Source organism: Pleurodeles waltl, chromosome 6, assembly GCF_031143425.1.
Source record: "Pleurodeles waltl isolate 20211129_DDA chromosome 6, aPleWal1.hap1.20221129, whole genome shotgun sequence".
Lineage (NCBI taxonomy): Eukaryota > Metazoa > Chordata > Amphibia > Caudata > Salamandridae > Pleurodeles > Pleurodeles waltl.
Window position 1 is genome coordinate 1,075,126,203 of NC_090445.1, and position 20,205 is coordinate 1,075,146,407.

A 20,205-nucleotide genomic window follows, 5' to 3' on the forward strand; every position below is an offset into this window, starting at 1 on the left:
TTGCATACAGTATGCCTGGTGCAGGCATAATGTTTCGCAAGTGTTTACAAAGTGGAGCAATGCGTGCATTGTGGCACTTTGTTAATATTGCACAACGTTTTTGCTAACCTAACGCCACATTAGCGTAAACAATATGACACTAATGTGGTGCAAGGTGGCAATAAGGGTTTCTTAAATCTGGCCCTAAATGTTCATGAACATCCACTGAGCATCTCGTACCCAAACCCAGTCCTAGTGATTGAACCTGCCAGGGTATTTGAGTTACTTAGCCTGGCAAGTATAACCTTTTTTTGTGTCACCCTTTGTGATTTTGATCAGTTTCACTGTTGCAGCCTTGACCTTGCTGAGCAGGTGGTCAGATGTCCTCCAAGCCTTATGAGCTCCTGGCCCAGTGAGGCAGTTGGCATCCTTAGTATGAAGGAATTCCACCGTACCTTCACATACGTGTAAAAACTCTGACACTGTACCCTTGCCTTGCATGTATCTGTGATACCGTTACTACTGCTGGATCTGCTGTTCATTGCCTTATATTAATGTTTGCCAGTGGCAAACATCTTAAAATCAGAAATGCAAAATATTCCAAATCATTGAAAGGGGAGCTTTGTTCATTCTTCTATTTTGGTCATCTGTGCCAGGATCCATAGGTATTTATAGATACTTAGGTTTCCAAGTTATGTATACTGTGCTCATGCTCCATCACACTGTTGCTTTGTCTTTCTGCCTCCACATTTTTCTGTGCACATTACAGGTTTGCAAACATTAGAACCTGGGAACTGTTCATTGACATTATTTAGTGGTGAGCCAGGGCACTTGGTTTACTATTGTCTTGAATTATAATTACAGCTGCTCTGTTTCTGTTCAGTGCTCCCCGTTGGGATTATCAATCTAACAATGTGCCCCAACTCACCATATAAGACTTTGTGACATTGGGAGCCTACTTAGTATTGTGGTGTGGATTATGATGTGTACTTTCCATTGGATCCCATTTTGTGTATTCTGGAAATATTCTTAGTGCATTCAGTAGTTCGCTTCTTATTATGGGAAAATAATCAAGAGAATCGAAAGTAAAATTGAAAATGATATTCAGTGTTTTGTTTTTTATTTTCTTCTTGCAGGACGTTCTGGTGATGCGGGGAATGTCAGGACCCTGGGGAATAACTACCAGTTTGCTGTGGATGTGAGTGACTTCTCCCCAGAAGATATCATTGTCACCACCTCCAATAATCAGATCGAAGTGCGAGCCGAGAAGGTAGGAAGTGATCTACCCTGCGTCTTCTTCCCTCGCTCTTGCCAGCCTGAGTTCCCTTGAAAAAGAATAGTTTTTTTTTGTTTATTTTACCGAGCACCAAAAAATTACACTTTCCAGAAACATTGTGGAAGGACTTTCTACAAATAAATTGAGTTAAGATATGGTATAAGGGAGATAGAGTCAGATCATGTGTCCTGCTGGAAGGATACATGCGATAGCAAAGAAAAGCAATAGACTTACATCGGAGTGGGCCAGTTTGAGTCCAGTACATGGGTTAAATCCTAAATAACTGGGTCCCATGTTACTTGAGGTAGTTGAAGGCTTGATTAAACAGGGATCTTTTAAGGAGTGTTATGAGGAACGGGATTCATGGATTTATGACTGGTGGGCTTTCAAAGATGGTTGAATGAATTCAAGAGTCAAGAGAAGGATTCTTGTGACGTAAATTCATGCCGCCCCATTACTTTACTTAACGCAGATTATAAGTTATTTATGAAGATATGTGCCACCCGTACTACTCCTCTTGCTCAAGCTCTAATTCATAGTGATGAGACTGGTTTTGTGGCTGGCCTGTTAATGGCTGCTAATACAGTATTTTTAGTACAAGCATTTCCTCAGTTAGTCATACTAGAGCGACAGTTATATCGGTTGACGTGGAGAAAGCCTTTGATTTGGCTAATTGGAATGCCCTCTTTGTCTCTCTTGAGAAATTTGTTTTTCCTCTTTGTAGGAAAGTAGCCTCTTTCTAGCTTTGTTACCCCCATGTTTTGCCTGTTTGCCAGTGTGTTTGACTGTGTTCACTTGGATCCTACTAACCAGGACCCCAGTAATTATACTCTCTCCTTTTAAACTTGGTTGTTGGAACCTTTTTCATCCCACATTTGGCATACTGGTGTCCCCATGTAAGTCCCTGGCCTATGGCACCTAGGCACCCAGCGCATTGGAGTACAAGGGGATCCCTATGGGCTGCAGCATGTATTATGCCACCCATTGGGAGCCCATGCAAAGTGTTCTGCAGGCCTGCCATTGCAGCCTGTGTGAAAGGGTGCATGCACCCTTTCACTACCAGGTCATTGCACCAGGTCACTGTAAGTCACCCCTATGAAAGGCCCTCTCAGGTCAGAGAGCAAGGTGCAGGCACCTTTGTGTGAGGGCACCCCTGCACAAGCAGAGGTGCCCCCTCAAACTCCAGTTCCATTTTCCTGGACTTTGTGAGTGCGGGGACGCCATTTTACGTGTGTAGTGGACATGGGTCACAACCTATGTCCAGCTACATAATAGTAACTCCAAACCTCTGCATGTTTGGTATCAAACAAGTCAAAATCATACCCTAATGTTGTTGCAAGTATTGGAAGCATGATTCCGTGCACCCTGGGGGCTCCTTAGAGGACCCCCAGCATTGGTACCACCAGTCTTACAGGGTTTACAGGGTTTACCAGACAGCCCAAGCTGCTGCCACCCCTCAGACAGGTTTCTGCCCTCCTGCTGCTTGAACTGATCAAGATCAGGAAGGCAGAACAGATGATTTACTGTGGGAGAGGGAGGTAAACACCCTCTCCCTTTTAAATAGGTGTGACTAGCTTGGGAGGGGTAGCCTCCCCAAGCCACCATTATGCTTTGAAGGACACATTTAGTGCCCTCTATGCATAAACCAGTTCACACAAGTTCAGGGACCCCCAGTCTCTGCTCTGGTGCGAAACCTGACAATGGAAAGGGGAGTGACCACTCCCCTGTCCATCACCACCCAAGGGGTGGCACACAGAGACCTTCTAGATGGTCCCTGGGTTCTGCCACCTTGTTTCATAGGTTGACAGAGAACCCTGGGAGCATCTGAGTAGCCAGGCCAGGCAGGTGACGTCAGAGGCACCTTCTGATAGGTGGTCACCTGACTAGGTGACTAAGCCCACTCTTAGGACTGTTTAGGGTATTCCTCTGGGGTGGTTCCTCCCTCAGATTCAGCTTGCAAGATTCCCGCAGGACTCCTCTGCAACCTTACTTCGACTTCTAGCCACTGGAACCATGACTGGACCATCCAGGAACTGCCAATCTGCATCCACGAAGAAGACTGTTCGTGCAACGTTGTTTCCAAGGCTCCTTCCAGCTTCTGCAACATTTCCCCAGCTTTGCATCCTCAGAGGGCGGCAAGTCCTCAATCTGCATAAGAAGGAAGAAGGAATCTCACTTGGAGTGAAGGAGTCACTCCCCTGCATCCGCAGTCACCTACTGCAACAACAGCCGGCTGCGTGGATCTTCTCTCATTTGAGCTGCGTGGATCCTGCATCACGGGTGGTGGTCCAGAGTAGTCCTCTTGGTCCTCTCTGCCCGCTGTCTACAGTACCCCTGTGTACTACCTCCCTTGCTGCTGTCAAGGCTTGTTGGCATGTCCTCCAAGGGATCTTCAGGCTACGTACGGCTCCGGCCCCCAGCTCTCCTTCCTGTGATGCACAGCCCTCTGCGTGGTTCTCCTGTGGCGCTGGATCCCTTTCTGTAGTACTGCGTGGGCTCCTTCTGTGACTTCTGTGTCCCTGTCCTGTGGGACTCCTGTGGGTGCTGTATCTGCTTCTGTGGGCTCTCTGTGTCGCTGAGGGTCCCCTCTGACTCCCCCTCCTTGGTTGAGTCCTCCTGGGCCTTGCTGGTCCCAGGCAGCACCACTTTTCCACTAACCGCAAATTTGCCTTTGCCAAGGCTTGTTGGTGGAATTCCTGCACCGACACCCATCTGCAATCTTCACTCCAGCATGGGATCCATCAGGAACTCTTTTCCAGCTCCAGGGCTGCAGTTCTGACTTGTTCTTCCTCACCGTCGACCAACTCATGAAAGTACAGCTGGGTGGGTAGTAGCTCCCACTCCTCCTGGACTCCACTGACACTTTTGGGCTTGGTTCCCTCTCTCCACAGGTCTTCTTCTCCAGAAATCCATCACTGGGTTCTTGCAGTCTTGTCTGGGTGTCTTCTTTCCTTCTTTTCCTTCCTTTTGGGGGGTTTGGGGAAATTCCAGCAATTTACTCCTGCTTTCCTGGTCACTGGGGGGGTACTACGTTACTTACCTCCTTGATCTTCCGGTACTCCCAGCTCCCCTCTACACATCCCACTTACCTAGGTGGGGGTACTGTGTTCACATTTAGTATATGGTTTGGGCTCCCCCTAGGGTCACTATTGATTATTGCTATTTGCACTGTTTTTTAACCTTTTCTGTGCCTATTACTGTTTACTAGTGTATATATTTAGTGTATTACTTACCTCCTATTGGAAGGTTGCCTCTATAGTATTTTGTGGTATTGTGTTCCAAAAATAAAGTACCTTTATTTTTGTACAACTGAGTGTTTTCTTTCACATCTGTAAGACACAGGGGTTTTGCAAGAGCTTTGTATTTCTCCTAGATAAGCCTTGGCTGCTCAGCCACGGCTACCTCTAGAGAGCCTGGCTTCTAGATACTGCCTACACTTCACTAATGGTGGATATCTGGACCTGGTATAAGGTGAAAGTACACCAGGCCAGCTTCCTACACTCTTCAATTAATTATATGCTTGTGAAGCTATATCAAGGTGCCCAAGCTAAGGTAATCGTCAATTCTCAGTTAGCGGGATTAGTCAACCTCAATCGGGGGACCTGGCAGGGTTGCCCCATTTCCCATATCTTATTCACTTTTTTTCCTAGAACCTCTTGCAATCAGGGCCAATCTGGCTATTGAGGCCCCCATCTCCGTAATGCCCACATTTAAAATGTTTGCCAATGATGCTGTTCTGTATCTGAAGTATGAAAGTGGGAATTTCCAGAGAGCTCTGGATGAATTTGAACAGTTTCAAGATATTGGGGGTTACAAAATTGGTAAAAAAAAGCATAATGGTTTCTTTTCAACACTCACACTAACAGTCTTCCTCTTTCCCTCCAGCTGCAAGCTCAGTCCCAAGCCCCTATTCAGTATCTCGGGATTTATGTGGCAACTTTTCGTAGCTGTTTCAATTTAATTATGTCTCAGAGTTTCAGAAAATAAAGGGGCTCTTAGATAGATGGACACTTCTCCCACCGACTCTGATAGGAAGGGTGGCCCTTATTAAAATGTCTATTCTCCAATTATTACTGTTTTTATTTTTGTAATATTCCCATTAAAATAAATAAGAGATATGTTAGCAATCTTGATACAACAAGTTTGTGTCGACAGTTTGTGTGGAACATAAAAGCACCTAGGGTGAAGTATTCATCACTCCAGCTCGAGACTACACCGGGTGAATTGGCCCTCCCCCATATCCAGACTTACGATGAGGCAGCTCTTATAGATAGCCTGGTCAGAACATTTGCTAAGGAAGTAATGCTTGATTTGTTCTTTCTAGATGCAATGATGCGGGATGCTGGAACCCGGCTTCTGTTTTTTTATCAATATCCCAAAACTACCAAAAAAAAACAGATACATGCTAATACAGGGCTGGAGTGTCCGCATGTCAGTATTTTATTGTTCTAATCATATTGTATCAGGTTATACACTCCTGAATTTTCATGAGGCCAAGTACATGGGCCGGTTACTCTCTTATCAGGTTAGAAATTGGTACCTTTCTGGGTTTAAGGAGCTGGGACAGTTCCTGCTCCAGGGTAAATGCATGGCATGGCAAGAGATTTGTGCATGGTGTGGTGATTCTTGTAAGCGATTTTTCTTTAGTTATTAATAGATTGCCCATTTTGAGGTCTCACTGCCAGGATCCTTGTTCAGATATTCGTCGTGTGTGGCAGGTGTTTTTTTTAGGTCTAGACTTTTGGGTATTGGGAACTGATGCAGAATGCTATGCAACCCAGGAGATTAGAAGTACCTGACTGATTTCCTAGAGAAAATTGGAGAGGCTACTGCAGTGTCAGTCCTCTGGGGATGATTGTCGAAAGATTTCACTTTTATGCCATAAGGCCTTAAGGACGGCTAATTTGAAAAAGAATGTTGTTCTTATCACAGTGGATGGCATGTTATACCCCTGGGGCCCTCCATAGAATGTCTCTCTAATCACAAAAACTGCTCCCAAAGATGATCTCCTCCCTCCATGAAAGCAGTACACTCTTACCATACGTTCTCTTGGCTAGTTCTCTGTGTTTCTTATCACCCCTTGGCACAACTCCCCCTATTTAAGTTTACAATATTCCTTCTTGCGATAACAAACTCATCCTCAGTTGCCCCTGACTCACCTTTGCACGACAAGCTCCTTTTTGTTGATCAAACAGCTCGTCAATAACTCCTAATCCATTCCTCCAAGATGTTCCCCAGCCACACTCCCTGCCTCCCAACAGTATTTTACCCCCTCTGTATTTACTCCGCTATCCTCTTTGACTACCCAAGCCAAGGTAGTGTTTCATTTGAGCCGGTGGTTTCCGGTGTCTGGCACTGGCACTTGATTGTCAACACCTCCACTTATGACAATCTGTCACAGGGTGATGCTGTTTGCCCACTTTTGAAATGAGCATAGGAAGAGTTGTACATTAATTCAATATACCATAGTAATGACTAATACCTGCCACTCTATCTGAATTGTCACACTTGTAGAGTGCGATAGTTAGCAGCTGCGTTGGTTCTGTCATTGGCGGAGATGGCAAGGGTAATGGATAGTTCAGGCTGCTTTTGCCGCCTGACGAGGGACTTGGAACTGGAAGCAAGAAAACAAGAGGGAGACCTGAGACACCCAAATGGAGACTGCAGCTGTGGAAGAAATGGACCATTCGGCCCCCAAGAAAAAGATAGAGAGGTAGAAGAAGTCAAGTGGGTGAGGGGAGCAAGTAGCAGAAGAAAAGAAAGGGCAGGCAAAACTGTAAGAGTGGCACATGCTTTTAAAAGGGGCTTTTGGTGGGTATTTGACAACTGATATTGTGATGTCTGAACACCGGTTGAAGGTCAGTTCTCTCACTACATAAGTGACAGTTGGAGGATTGCCTAATGACCAATTGGGTGGTGGTGTCTGAAGACTAGCTAATATTTTTAGTGGCCAGCTGGATTAGTCTGGAAATGAGCTCTGAGGGTCGGTTACTCGCAAGAATATTGTGTGGGCCGGGCTGGCTTTAGGGCAGTCCAAGCAGTGCAGCTGAACTGGGTGCGGACCTGGATTGGGTCGCACTGACCTCAGCGAGGCGCTGTGTTTAGCAATAACTTAGAAACTTCTGATTTAAAAGCATCTTCTGAAAAGTTAATTGTGCGTCCAGCCTTCAAGAAGCAATGAAATTGTCAAGAAACCTCTTCTGATTAAAGTTCCTGCTTGGGAGAGAGACAGGAGTTTTGTCTAGCAACAGCTTTGACTTGCCATAAAGTAGCGTAGAGGGTTAGTATGGCTGCGCAAAGAACAGAACTATATTTTATGTTGTTAGCTGAGTGGATTAGTAAAGCTAGAATTTACAGGCGCTTTAAAAGAAATGAATGTATGTGAAAGGGGGGCTATGGAGAGATTAGGTGCACATTTACCGGGTGGTAGGGAGGCAATCCGAGGAGGTGGTCTTGAGGTGGGAGGGCGCCAAAAAAGACTGTCACGCAGGGTGCCACCAGAGCTAACCCCAGGCCTTTGTGTGGGAAGACTCCAGGATCACCCTCAAACAGAGACAAGAAAAAGGATCCCAGAAATGAAATATGCCACCTTAATGAAGTTGAAATATCTATCTGGTAGTGCAACAAAGCGGAGGATGCTACAACATAAACCATTCTGATTGTGTATCTCACAAGTGTGCCAGTCCACCACCTGGAGACTAAAGTCTTTGTCTTTTATTCAACAAACTAACATATACTGGAAGTTGTAGACGCTGTTCCACTGAAATAAAGCCCTTGAACTACGGCTCAAAATTACACCGTTCTGTGAAAGGAAGAGCATTGGAGTGTAAACACTGCTAATACTCTACCATTCGATCAGTCTCCAAGAATGCTGACTGTAGAGTGGAAGTACCCAGCCTGAATGTGGTGTACAAGATGCACTCTTAAAAAGTTCTGTGCCATGTTTACTCTTGCTGTAACCTGAGAAGACCGTGGAAACCAATGAGACTTTTTTTGCCTAGAACGATTTCAGAAATGCTTGTGGACCATCTGAGACAATGCTACTGCTCAATGATGATTCTGTTTCTCCCTATATCTGCCTCCGGCCAGTATGGTCCATCACCGCTACAACTACATGCCTGCTCCACAGTCACTTTATGTCACATTGTGGGCAGGTTGCTAAGGCAACCTGCAATCTGCTCCTCAGTAAAACAATGACATAATGCATCGATGTATGTTTCTTAATAAAGAAATTAAAGACAAGCTGGAAACTAGAAGCCTCTAAAAGATGAAGCCAAAAATGCATACTGTATGGAAAAGAGATATTGAGTGTCATAAAAACGTTCTCCCCAGAAAGGAAAAATATTTTAAAAAGGCTGCGAAATCCCCCAAAAGAGAAGACTGCTCCTAGGAGACCCTTCTGAACATGCAGAGCAAATATTGGCAAAGCCAGTGGGCCGGAGTATATGTAGCATAAATGAAAGCCAGGCAACTTTAAGAAATAAACGTTGATTTTTTTGAAAGCAACCTTTTCTTCATGATATTACTGTATTTTTGTTTCTTTGTCAAGTAGAGGTTGGGTGGAAAGGGACCCTTCCTTGCAGTCTTTCCATAGTTTCTATGACATCTAAAGAGAAGAACGACTACAATGAAGAAGTCTTTACCACCTGACCTTTCATTTAACATGGAAACAAAAGGAGGAGTATGTTGAAGGCAATGGAGCCGTCACTATAGACAGACTTTAATTTCTAGGCAATTAAAAAAATAAATGTAAGCCCTTGATATGATGGAGAAAGACTTACCCTAACAGCCAGTAGTAACAAGTGAGAAGTAAATATTTCTCCTGTCTGAACCAAAGTCTCAAACCAATGGCTGAAAATGACTGACCAAAAAAGCCTTAAAAGGGGAACTGGAAACGATCTTAAGTGGTGGGCATTTGTAGCCTTTTTATGGCATAAAGATTCAAACCCAATGAAAGATCCAAATGTTGGTCGCTTACTATAAATTGTTTTTCATACATTCCCACAAGATCCTAAAGATTCCCTTTTATGATTCACTTGGAAGTCTGGGTAACTAGATTCATACCATGTATGTGGTAGAGAATCATGTTATGATTTTGGTGGAATACCTTACAAGGTTGTGCTACTTAGGACTAGGGCTGGCAAATGGCAAATTGTTGTCCCTGTATAGTAGGAAAAGTTTTTACAAAATGTTCTTGTTTTACCCATATTACATTTGGCGAGTTATCCATGTGAGAATGTAAGTGGTGTATACCCTTCAATACAAAAGGAACGTGAGGTACTAGTTCAGTGTATTGTTCATGCAGTTTACTGGAGTGTTACTAGTGCACTGCATGCAGCAGCAGGCAATTCCTGTAAGGCATTTTCTGCTCTAATCAAATCTCTTGTGAAAGGAAATAACATGAGAAACAAATACTTAAAGAAAACAGAAATTATGAGAAATCGACCAAGCCCAGTAATCATGATTTTACCTAAAACAAATCCACCAAGGCCACAATGTCCGTCTGTATATTCGAATAGAAGGGAGGTACTTGCTGGTTTTGGCCATTAATTCTCCATGGGTTATGTTGTGTTATGGTATGTTAGGTTATATTATGTTATGTTATGTTATGCTATGTGTTTGGTATCATTTGTATAGCATACATCAAACAAGCTACAAGGAGGCGTAAGCCCTCAGATGGGTGGTTCACCAATGAACTTTTTGCTGCTAAAAAGGACTGTAAAAGACTTGAGCGCCTCTGGCGAAAAAAACATGACCTCGGTTGCAAGGTGAATTGTAAGGCTGAGTTAAAAGCATACCATCGGCTCATTGCTCAGTCAAATCGGGCCTAATATTCACAGAAGATTTCTGATGCTAATAACTCTGCACGAAATCTTTCAGGCTGTAAAATCTCTCACATCATCAGCCTCTGTCTCACTTTCTTCCTCACCTTTGGAAGATAGTCGTGATACATTAGCATCCTTTTTTTGCTGACAAAGTAGAGAATATTTATTCAACCTTTCCTATTGAAGCCAGGTATCACAAGCAGCTGGAGACTTGGTATGGCTCGACCATCACTGACGAGTTACAGTAATTCAGCCCAATCTCCACCACTTAGTTGATTTCTCTATCCTCCCTCGTTAAGTCGGGCTCCCAGCTGATCCAATCTCCCCCATCATTTTGGAACAAGGCTGCAAGATTATTCAACCTGCGGTGGGTGAAATAGTTAATCTCTCCCTGTCCTCTGGATGTGTTCCCTGACATGGGAGCATTCCATGGTCGCTCCCCTTTAAAAAAAACACTTTTGGACCCATTGAGGCTGGAAAATTACCAGCCCATATCATTGTTGACCCTTTTTTGCCTGCAAAGAGAAAGCTTTCCAGTTTCCTGGAGGGCCACAGAATCTCACACAGAACCCAATCAGATTTTCGCCCCTGGTGTAGTACGGAGTCAGCCTTGTTGCTGGTATCCGAAACCGCTAGGCAGATCATGGATGAGGGTAACTCTGCGGCCATTCTTATGCTTGATGTAAGTGCCGCATTCAACACTGTATCTCACAACATTTTGGTCAAAAGGCTCTGGAGTATCGGCATTAGTGGTGCAGCCCTCCTCTGGCTGACCACATTCTTTCAGGGATGCACCTTCAAGGTGTCTCAAAAACCTCTTCAGTCATCAATAAGTTCTCTGCAGCAAGGTGTTCCGCAGGGCTCATCTCTGAGTTCAACACTTTTCAATGTTTATGTCAGCCTTTTGGCGAAGTTATTGAGCAACACAGTTTCACTATTATTTCATATGCTGACAACACATAGGTCATAACTATGTCCCACAATAGTGAGCAGATGGCCTCTTCCCTTCTTGCATGTCAAGCAGGTTTTGCCAAGTGGATGAACCTTAATTGTTTGAAAATGAATGCTGAAAAAACAGAGGTTCTAGTATTGGGCAGGCACCTTAATATTTGTTCCAACGGCTGGTGGCCAGATAACATTGGTCCTTTACCCACTCCTAAATCCAAGGTTAAGAATCTGGGCATCTGGTTTGATGATAAGCTCTCATTTGATGCCCAGATTAGCACCGTTGCTGGAAGTGTTTCAGGATTTTGAGATCCCTCAAAAAAAGCCTTCACCTCCTTCCCAAGTCTGCCCAAAAAACAGTAGTCCAGGCTCAGGTTATATCCAGACTAGACTACTGTAATGTAGGTGATGAGTATTGGATTTTTAAAGGCAAAGATCAGGGGGGCAGACAGTTTTTAAACACAATTTAAATCACAGAAACAGATTAAAACAGTCTCCTAAAAACACACTCTAGTGCTGGGACACTTCATGTGAAGTAGCCATGAGCTGTAGAAATGGCATTATTATAACTATTATTTAAATCACCTGGTTATTGAGTGTACCCCTATAACCATGTTGTGTGCAGTGTGTGCTGTGTGCGCAATCACAGGCAGACTATGTGGTCATGTTAGATGATCATCTGTATTATAGCATGCCAGAGAGAGTCAGGCTGGATTAGGTCCTCTATCACAGAGCTGTATTTGAAGGGCGGCCCGGCTGCGATCCTAATTTCATTTATGTGTACAGTAGCAAGACTTGAAGGAACAGGCTTGTCGGCCCCTAATTTTCTCTATCATACCCTAGGGTAGGAAGTTAATTGAGAGCCTAGTGACCTGTGTACGCCTTGGAGGTTTCAGACCAGGTGAGTTGTGGGTAAAGAGCTCCTGTTGTTATGAAGCATTTGAGTAGGCACATGTGAAGTGAGATGTTGGTGCCATTGTCCTGTCATACAGGTATCCACTCTTCCCACACTGACACTCTCCTTTGACTTTTTTTTCCCAGCTTGCAGCTGATGGAACTGTTATGAACACCTTTACACACAAGTGCCAATTGCCAGAGGATGTGGATCCCACCTCGGTCACCTCTGCACTCGGGGACGATGGAATGCTGACCGTCAAAGCGAAGCGGCACCCGGCCAAGCACACCGAGCATGTGCAACAGACCTTCCGGACTGAAATCAAGATCTGAGACAGTGGGGAGGTGCAGAAGCAACCCTTTAACCTTTAGGGAGGGGAACTGGAATGCAACCTTAGCCGCCTGCACCTAGACATATAACATTCCCCAATGCCACCATTTATTGCCTTCGGATGAACACATATCCCCTAGAGTGTGATGTGCAGTCTTTCTATGCCACAGTATCATGGGTGATCTGCTCTTGCGTTTTCTTGAGCCCTGCTGGACTCCCATTCTTATAGGCTTAACATGTGACACCATGTCACCAGGAAACTTAGGGGGGTTATTTAGAGTTTGGTGAGTGGCCCAGCATCCCCCCAGGGTCGCTGAGGTTACCTGCCTCACGACCCTGGCTGACAACTGCCAGACAAACACTCACCATATTTACAGACCTCCGCCTGTCTGGCAAATATCTCTGTGTATTCAAAGGAGTCACCACTATGGGGTCTCCTCTGAAGGCACTGTAAATTTGCTGAATAGCAGCAATGCTCTTTCGCCTTCTCAGCTTTTTTGTTTTTCAAGAGCAAATTTCCAGAGGGGGGCCGTTTTGTGAATAATAAAACACTTATCATCATGTCACCTAAGGAGAGGGATGTGTGGGTCATTTATAGGTTTTTTTCTGTTCAGGACTGCCTGGCTTTTGTTAGAAAGAATGTCAGAATGTCCACCCTAAATAGGGAGAATGGCCTTAAGTCCTTAGAGCGATGGCCTAATGACTGCGAAGCTTTTGGTCTAAGGATTCCCCGTACAGAGCCAGCAATCCTTCCCACAGTAGAAACATGAAGGTTTGCCTGTCTCTAAATAGAGAGGACGGACCATCAGTTTGCCGGACAGGGTTCTTCACCACATTTGTGGCAAATGACCCTGTCTGCTAAATGCTAAATAACCCCCTTCGCAGTTCTGTGCTTTTGTTTAACAAAAAATGTATTCCAGGAGGTGAGGTTCTAGCTCCCTTGAAATAAAGCAATTGAACTACGGTGCAGAATTACACCAATCTGTAAAAAGTAAACATGGTGCCCAGATAATATTGCACCATTTGGTCAAACTCCCAGGATGCTGATTGTAAAGTGAATATGCACAGACTGTATGTGGCGTACATGATGGGCTCCTGAAAATTAATTTGCCATTTATATGCTTACTGTAACTCAAGAGCACCGTGGGTATCAATGGGACAGGACAGGAGCCTGTGGGATGTGAGGGAGCAGCCGGTAACAGAGGACTGACACAACCAGTGTAAAAGTAAATACCTTTAATAGAAGTAGTCTTCACGATGAGAGATGGAGAGGATTACACTACACCTAAGATTTAATTGATAAAACACATACTTCCCTGTTGTTCCAAGCCGGATGTTGGCCTGGGTACATAGGATTTGGTCTTTTGACATATCCATGCACCATCATGTCACTCACAACTACCCATGCCAGTCTGCGAGGTTATGGATATGCGGGCCGCAAACCCTCCCTAGAAAAACACATTTCTTGAAACAAGGACTGATGGTCTGCCTCAGCAACCAATAGACTGCAGACGCTAGGCACGTAGCCAATACATTTCGTCTAACCTCCTATCAGAAAGGAGCTAACAGGCAAACTTCTTGCTGAACGTATAATTAACTATGCCCTTCCTCCTTTTTCCTTCCTTATTAGTATAAAAGCAGCTATCATCTATCTCAATGATCAAATCTACTGTCTACTACTATCCACAGTTTTCTCATCTGTATCCCCGAATCTTTGTCTTGGTTTCTCATGCACTGAGGGCTCCTTGGTTTTAAGTTGGGGTATTACAAATCATATAACATCACATACTGCCTCTCTACCATTGTTTGCAGAGTCTTTCACACCTGCATTATATTAGTTTTACTGTTTTGTCCCACCATTACTTGGCCAGTTCACACATTAATTGAGCTGTATTCAAATAATGTTCTTGGTACACTTGTGCCACGTCCTATTGTCATCGCCTCCCTCCTTGAATTAGAAGCATGGCTCCACTAAAATAACAGCTGCTTCACTGTTGTGTTTATCAAAGCCTTCACCACACCTCCTCTCCAGGCAGGATGTAGCTTTGCATCTCCCCTCCCAGGTCCTCTAGTGCTGATGATGGACCACCTGGTTGATTGTCTGTCAAAGCTCTGTAATTAGTGCATATCTATTTGGAGAAGTGATCCCAAAAAAGTACCATCTAACTGTGAAGGTGACCTGACTAGCTGGATGAAATGCTCAAAGAACTGCGTGAATTAGTCCAGATGTGTCCTCCAGAACTCGGTACTGCAGTCCATGTGTGACTTCAAGGACTGGATACGATTCCCCAGGTTTGACCTGCAGATGTGGGCACAGTTCTCCAAGTATGACTTCCAGAACTAGAAACAATTCGCCAGATATAGCATCACTATCAACAGTACTCACAATGATGCCTTCAAAACTGGGCCTGCTGCCCTAGATGTGGCTTCCTGAACTGAGCACAAAACTGGAGATGTGGTCTTCAGAATTGGAACCAAAACTCCTTGTTTGGACTCCAGCATAATTCTCAGCACTGCAGATGCAATATTCAGACCTGGACAGTATATTTATGTGTCAATTCCAGAACTAGACACAGTTCACCAGGGAGGTCTTGCCATGATTTAGACAGATAGAACAATTTAGATTGTACCTCACCCCTGCATACACTACCCAACAATTTCTAACTGTCCTGTGTTCTTGTCCCACTGTTTGGCTGCTTGAAGTTAGTTAATATGACACAAAAGTCATTCAAAAGATATGCTTATTTAGACATGTTTTATCCAATTACTGATGCTAGTAACTTACTTAGATCTCGTCATACTAATTAACTATTATCAGATACATCTTCTGTTTTCTGTCCTCCAATAAATTGTTTACTGTGGTCTACACAAAGAGATGAACATTTTCTATCTCAGTTCACCATTCCTTTAGCTCAGTATTATGAACGTGCAATATGTTTTCTATGGACATGTGCAATTTCTTTCTTATTGGAAAGGGCATACCATGCTTCGAGTATACATAACAATTAGTAAAGCCTGCTATTCTTTCCACAGACATTAAATAAAAACAACCCAGATATGTGCATAGATATTCTGAAACCAAGACTTCAAATATCAATTCTGCACTGCTTTGGAATTTGAATGAAAACAGGACAATCCTATTGACTCATCATTTAAGTCTCAAATCATATAGCACCTGAGTACAGAATCTTCACTTATCAATGTAATGTGGATCCACCTTGTCTGTGCTCCCTCTAGCATCTCGAGCACCTTCATGCTGTCATAGTGCTGCATGGCGCCCATACTGAATCAGCCTTGTTACTCTTAATGTCAGCCATCTTGATTCTTCCCTGTGCTCATGGAGGCGTGGGTGACAGACGTTTTTAAGCTGCTTCCTGTGTGTCAGCTAGTTTGAATTCACCTCTGGTACTTATGCCCATGATTATCATTTCCACCCTCTGAAGTAACCCACCAATTGTGCATAAAAAATAGGACTCACTCCTCTAAGAAATTTGAGTTGCGGTTCAGAGAAGAGCATTAGCTATATTTTTTTCACACCGTGTCAAAGCTGGCAAAAATGTACTTTGAAAAGCTGTGTTGTTCTTGTGTAATTTATCCCATTTATGTGAAGTGAACATATGGGGGCATATTTATACTTTTTGATGCAAAACTGCACTGACGCAGTTTTGCATCAAAAAGTATAGCACCAGTTTGCTCCATTCCTGAGCACCAGCTGGGTGCCCTATTTATCAAAGGGTGGGGGGTGGGCTAGCGTGAAAAAAATGGCGTTAGCCGGGTGGCAGTATGGGAGAGGGAGGTTTTGCACCAAAACATGACGTTAGGCTGGTTAGAGGCAAAAAATGCCTCTAACCAGCCTAGTGTTATTTTCTGTTGCAAAACCATCCATACCACACGACTCCTGTGTTAGAAAAGACAGGAGTCATGCCTACCACCCCAATGGCCAGCACAGGGGACCAGTGTCCCCTGGGCATTGATATTGCACCCTGTGCCATGCAGGAGGCCCCAAGTTGGGCTCCCGATGACACTTTAATAAAAACAGAAAAATACTTACCTACACTTACCCTACTTACCTGGGATGGGGGTCCCCCATCTTCTGGTGTCCCTCTGGTGTGGGTGTTCCTGGGGCTTGAGGAGGGCACATGTGGACCCATTACATGGTGTTTAACCATGGAAGTGGGTCCAAAGGTCCCCCAACGCCTGGTCTAACCCAGGCATTAAATAATGGTGCAGGGCATTATTTAGACCCTCCTCCCACCCGTGCATTATTTTAGCACAGGGGAATAAATATGGGGCTATGGGGCTAGCACCATTTTTTAGATGGGAACGCCTACCTTGCATCTCATTGACGAAAGGTAGGTTCACACATCTAGAAAATGGTGCAAACTCCTATATTGTGACGTTAGATGGATCTAAATATAAATATGGAGTTAGTTTTGCACCGAATTTGTGCAAAAAAATGACGCAAATTCAGCGCAAATGGAGTATAAATCTAGGCCTTAATGCCTTCTTTTCAATTAGTCTTTACTGCACCATGCTCTGAAGAGATCGGTGGTGCTGTACTACACCCCACCGAAGATTCTCTAGCAAGTACCAGCGCCTGGATACACCTCGGGAGATAAGCGCACCACACAAATCTGCATAACATAACATAACAAGTGCAGAGTTTCTATAAGTTACCTTAGTGAAAACGCCCTTTTACTGTACCCGGGTATTTACGTTTAGTGACGAAAGATGAGGTATAGGACCGTTGTGTCAAAAAGAGGCATCCCGGTATATCTAATCAAGGAGAAACCAACCCCATCATGTTTTCTGATAACCACCTCATTCGGATATTGTAAAAATTTGACCTGGCTGTGGCCCTCGAGAACAGCACTCGACAACCTTGTCAAGCCTTTGCCAGCTTTTCTCTCAAGACAATATGGCTTCCCTACCTTACCTGCACTAGGCCTGGTGGATGCCATTGCAAGTCCAAACAGGCCAACCAATTTGTTATGAGTTTATCACAGGTGTACCTACATATGACTGTAAAGGAGGTTTTTGGAAGGGATTTTTTCTCAAGAATAGTTCAAATAAAATTATAGCAAATGGCGCATTCATGTCTAAAAACCATGAACTCATAAGTGTTATATCCAAGAGACGTTTACGTTAGAGCTGCTGGTAACAGAAAGTGTTTTCCGGTTTTGGTCTGGGGAGTTATTGTGGCTACCTCAATTTTGGAGCTTCAGCCCAAAAAAGACCCTCCTAACCCAGTTACAATCAGTGAAGTGCCCGACAGAGCGTGTCTGAAAAGCACAAACAACAACTGTATATGAATCCTAGTACATGGCGAGAAGGTGACACATCCTGGAGGCCTGGGCTCAGTTAGGAGCATCGCTCATCCCATGTACTGATATCCAATGGCAACGTTTAAGATTAACAGTTGAGCATTTGTTCCATTATGTATATAACTTGTACGGTCTTGTTTGTGATTAATTTAAATGATTTTCACTTCTGGGGCATTGTGTCTGGTTCTTTATAATGATTGTTTACTTTCTCTCCACGTTTTCCAACGTTTTAGAAAGGCCTGTCACATCAGAATACCTTAATAATAAATATTGTGTGACGTTATTATTATGCCCGAAATATTGTGTACAAAAACGATTATATTACAGAATATCGAGGACAAAAATATTGTGAGGTAAAATTATTGAGGCCTAGATATCAAAGGCCCAAAGTGTATATAGGTAAATATAGATTCACTATTGTTAACACCATAACTGCTTTCCATGTATATATATATATATATTGTCAATGTGCATATATGTGGATTAAGTACAGTAGACCACATAGTAAACCTATGCTTACCTATATAAACTTACTTTCACAATATGTCGAAAAGTTAAGTGTATATAGGTAAATATAAATTCACTGTTGTTAACGCCATACCTGCGTTCCCTGTAGATATATATATATTGTCAATGTGCATATATGTGGATTAAGTACAGTAGACCACATATTAAACCTATGCTTACCTATATAAACTTACCTTCCCAATATTCTGGTCCTTAATATTTTTGCCATGATATTTTAGACCCACAATATGCTGTAGTTGATATTCTGGTGGAATAACACAAAGAACCACTCCATTAGGTGTAGATTTTCCTTTATTACCTCCAGTGGGATGATATTTTTGTAAGTGATGTTTAGGTTATTATATTTCTGCCAGACGATTATCTTACTTCAATCTTCTGGTACCACACCGTTTTGGTTAGATTTTGCTATACAGAAGAATGCTTGAGTTGCAACTCCTACCAATAGCTGTAATGCTGTGTGAAGTTTTCCCATCCCCTGCTGTGTGAGGTTTTCCCATCCCTGTCATGGAGGGACTGATGCCGACTCCTCACTCAAATACAGAGTCCAGTCTTTAACGAGGTACCATCGTTCAAATATCAAACAAGGTCAAACCCTACTTGAAGAGCGATGACATGTACAACGCACGATAAGTCTTCATGATGAGTGACAGTCAGACTTTCTCTCAGATCTTGATCTTGTAGGAACCGTGCAAGAGCATCACAGATAAGACTTCATATGTTCTCTTCCTGCCTCAATACAGGTTATTGGGTCTGAGACAGAACATTGGGTCTCTACGATCTCCTACATTCAAAGGGTAATTTTGCAAAGCAGTCGACGCCTAGCACATGGGAATTTGATGTGAAGCTTGAGCCAAATCACTTATAGAACTTTCATCTTAGAGAAGACTCAAACCTACTTAGCTTCAAGTAGACATTGAAAACTTGGTTGTTCGATGTGTAACTTGCCCAAGAATTAGATTCATGTGACCCCATAAATCTTTGTGTTTCTGGATGTGCTTATGCTCCTGTTTCTTCATGCCCTCCAACTTGTCCCAGTCAAGTCACCCCAATTGCATCAACTCCTTAGCTCTCTCCATCGGTTTCAACTAGAGGGACATGAGAAACGGGGTTCACAGGGATTAGAAGGGGTGATAGGGGATCTCCAAAATGCTTGGATTTCTCTCTGCAAGTGAGATGTCTGATTACACACTGCTTCTAAAGTGCATCTATCTTCGCTGCTCTTATAAAAGACTTTAATTTCAACAGTTACAAGGGTTTACATTTAAATCTATTGGAGTTCTGTGGAGTGATTCCTCAGACCTGAAATCAGATCTCCACTCCTGCCACCAATGTCAGGCTTTGCCCAGACTCCGAAGTAGTAGAGGGCCCAGCAGTAGCAAATATATTTGACATAAAAATGTTGGCTTCTTATGGCTCCTTGAGCTGAGGTCACCCTTAGGCTGTAGCTATGCTGTAACTCCCAAAACGAAACGCTACTGTCACAAGTTAACAGCCTAACGATAAGAATAATGTGGGGTGACTACTTGAGAGCATATCAGATGATAAAACATTTGGGGGTCCCCAGTTTCCCAGCAGCAGCCGGGAGCTCTCGATGGAAACACTAAATTTGCCACAACAGTTAGAGGTATCTTGTGCAACAAAATGCATTAGGGGATTTTCAAGGAAGATGTGTCAGCAGGCGTGAGGTGGGGCACAGTGCGATGCCAAAAAACTTACAGAAACGCTGGCCCTCTCTTCGGTGTCTCTCCTCTTCCAGGATCATGAGGGTGACGAGCAGAAAAGGTAAAGAAGGTGGTTGGCCTCCTGTCTGCCAACACAAACCAGACCAATCCTGGAGCTGCATGAGAGAAGCACCAGGATTGGTTGGAGCAGGCTAACTTAGCACTCCTGAGGCTAGGGGCCTGTACCTATCCCTGCAATCCCCGGCTGCTTCACACCGCTGGGATTGATGCATCTGAAGTGTGCATATCGGGCTAGCCGTGGCATGACAGACGGCCAATCCGACATGCACTGGCAGTGGCAACAGTCATCCTACAATCCAGAGGAATCAGCCCCAGCTCACAGTCTCCATTAAGCAGCGCGGGGACGGCATAGATCAGTGAT

At 43.9% G+C, this 20,205-nt stretch overlaps 1 protein-coding gene across 2 annotated transcripts in view; it reads left to right on the plus strand.

Annotated features, from left to right (window-relative positions):
* The window catches only part of HSPB7 (heat shock protein family B (small) member 7), a 41,872-nt gene extending 24,126 nt beyond the window's left edge, over positions 1 to 17,746 (plus strand). For both annotated transcript variants that reach the window (XM_069240104.1, XM_069240105.1), the window contains exons 2-3: positions 1,116 to 1,249; positions 12,067 to 17,746. In XM_069240104.1, the coding sequence (XP_069096205.1) occupies positions 1,116 to 1,249; positions 12,067 to 12,252 (320 nt within the window). In that variant the 3' untranslated portion in view covers positions 12,253 to 17,746. The remainder of the gene's footprint in view (positions 1 to 1,115; positions 1,250 to 12,066) is intronic.
* Positions 17,747 to 20,205: the final 2,459 nt, after the last annotated feature.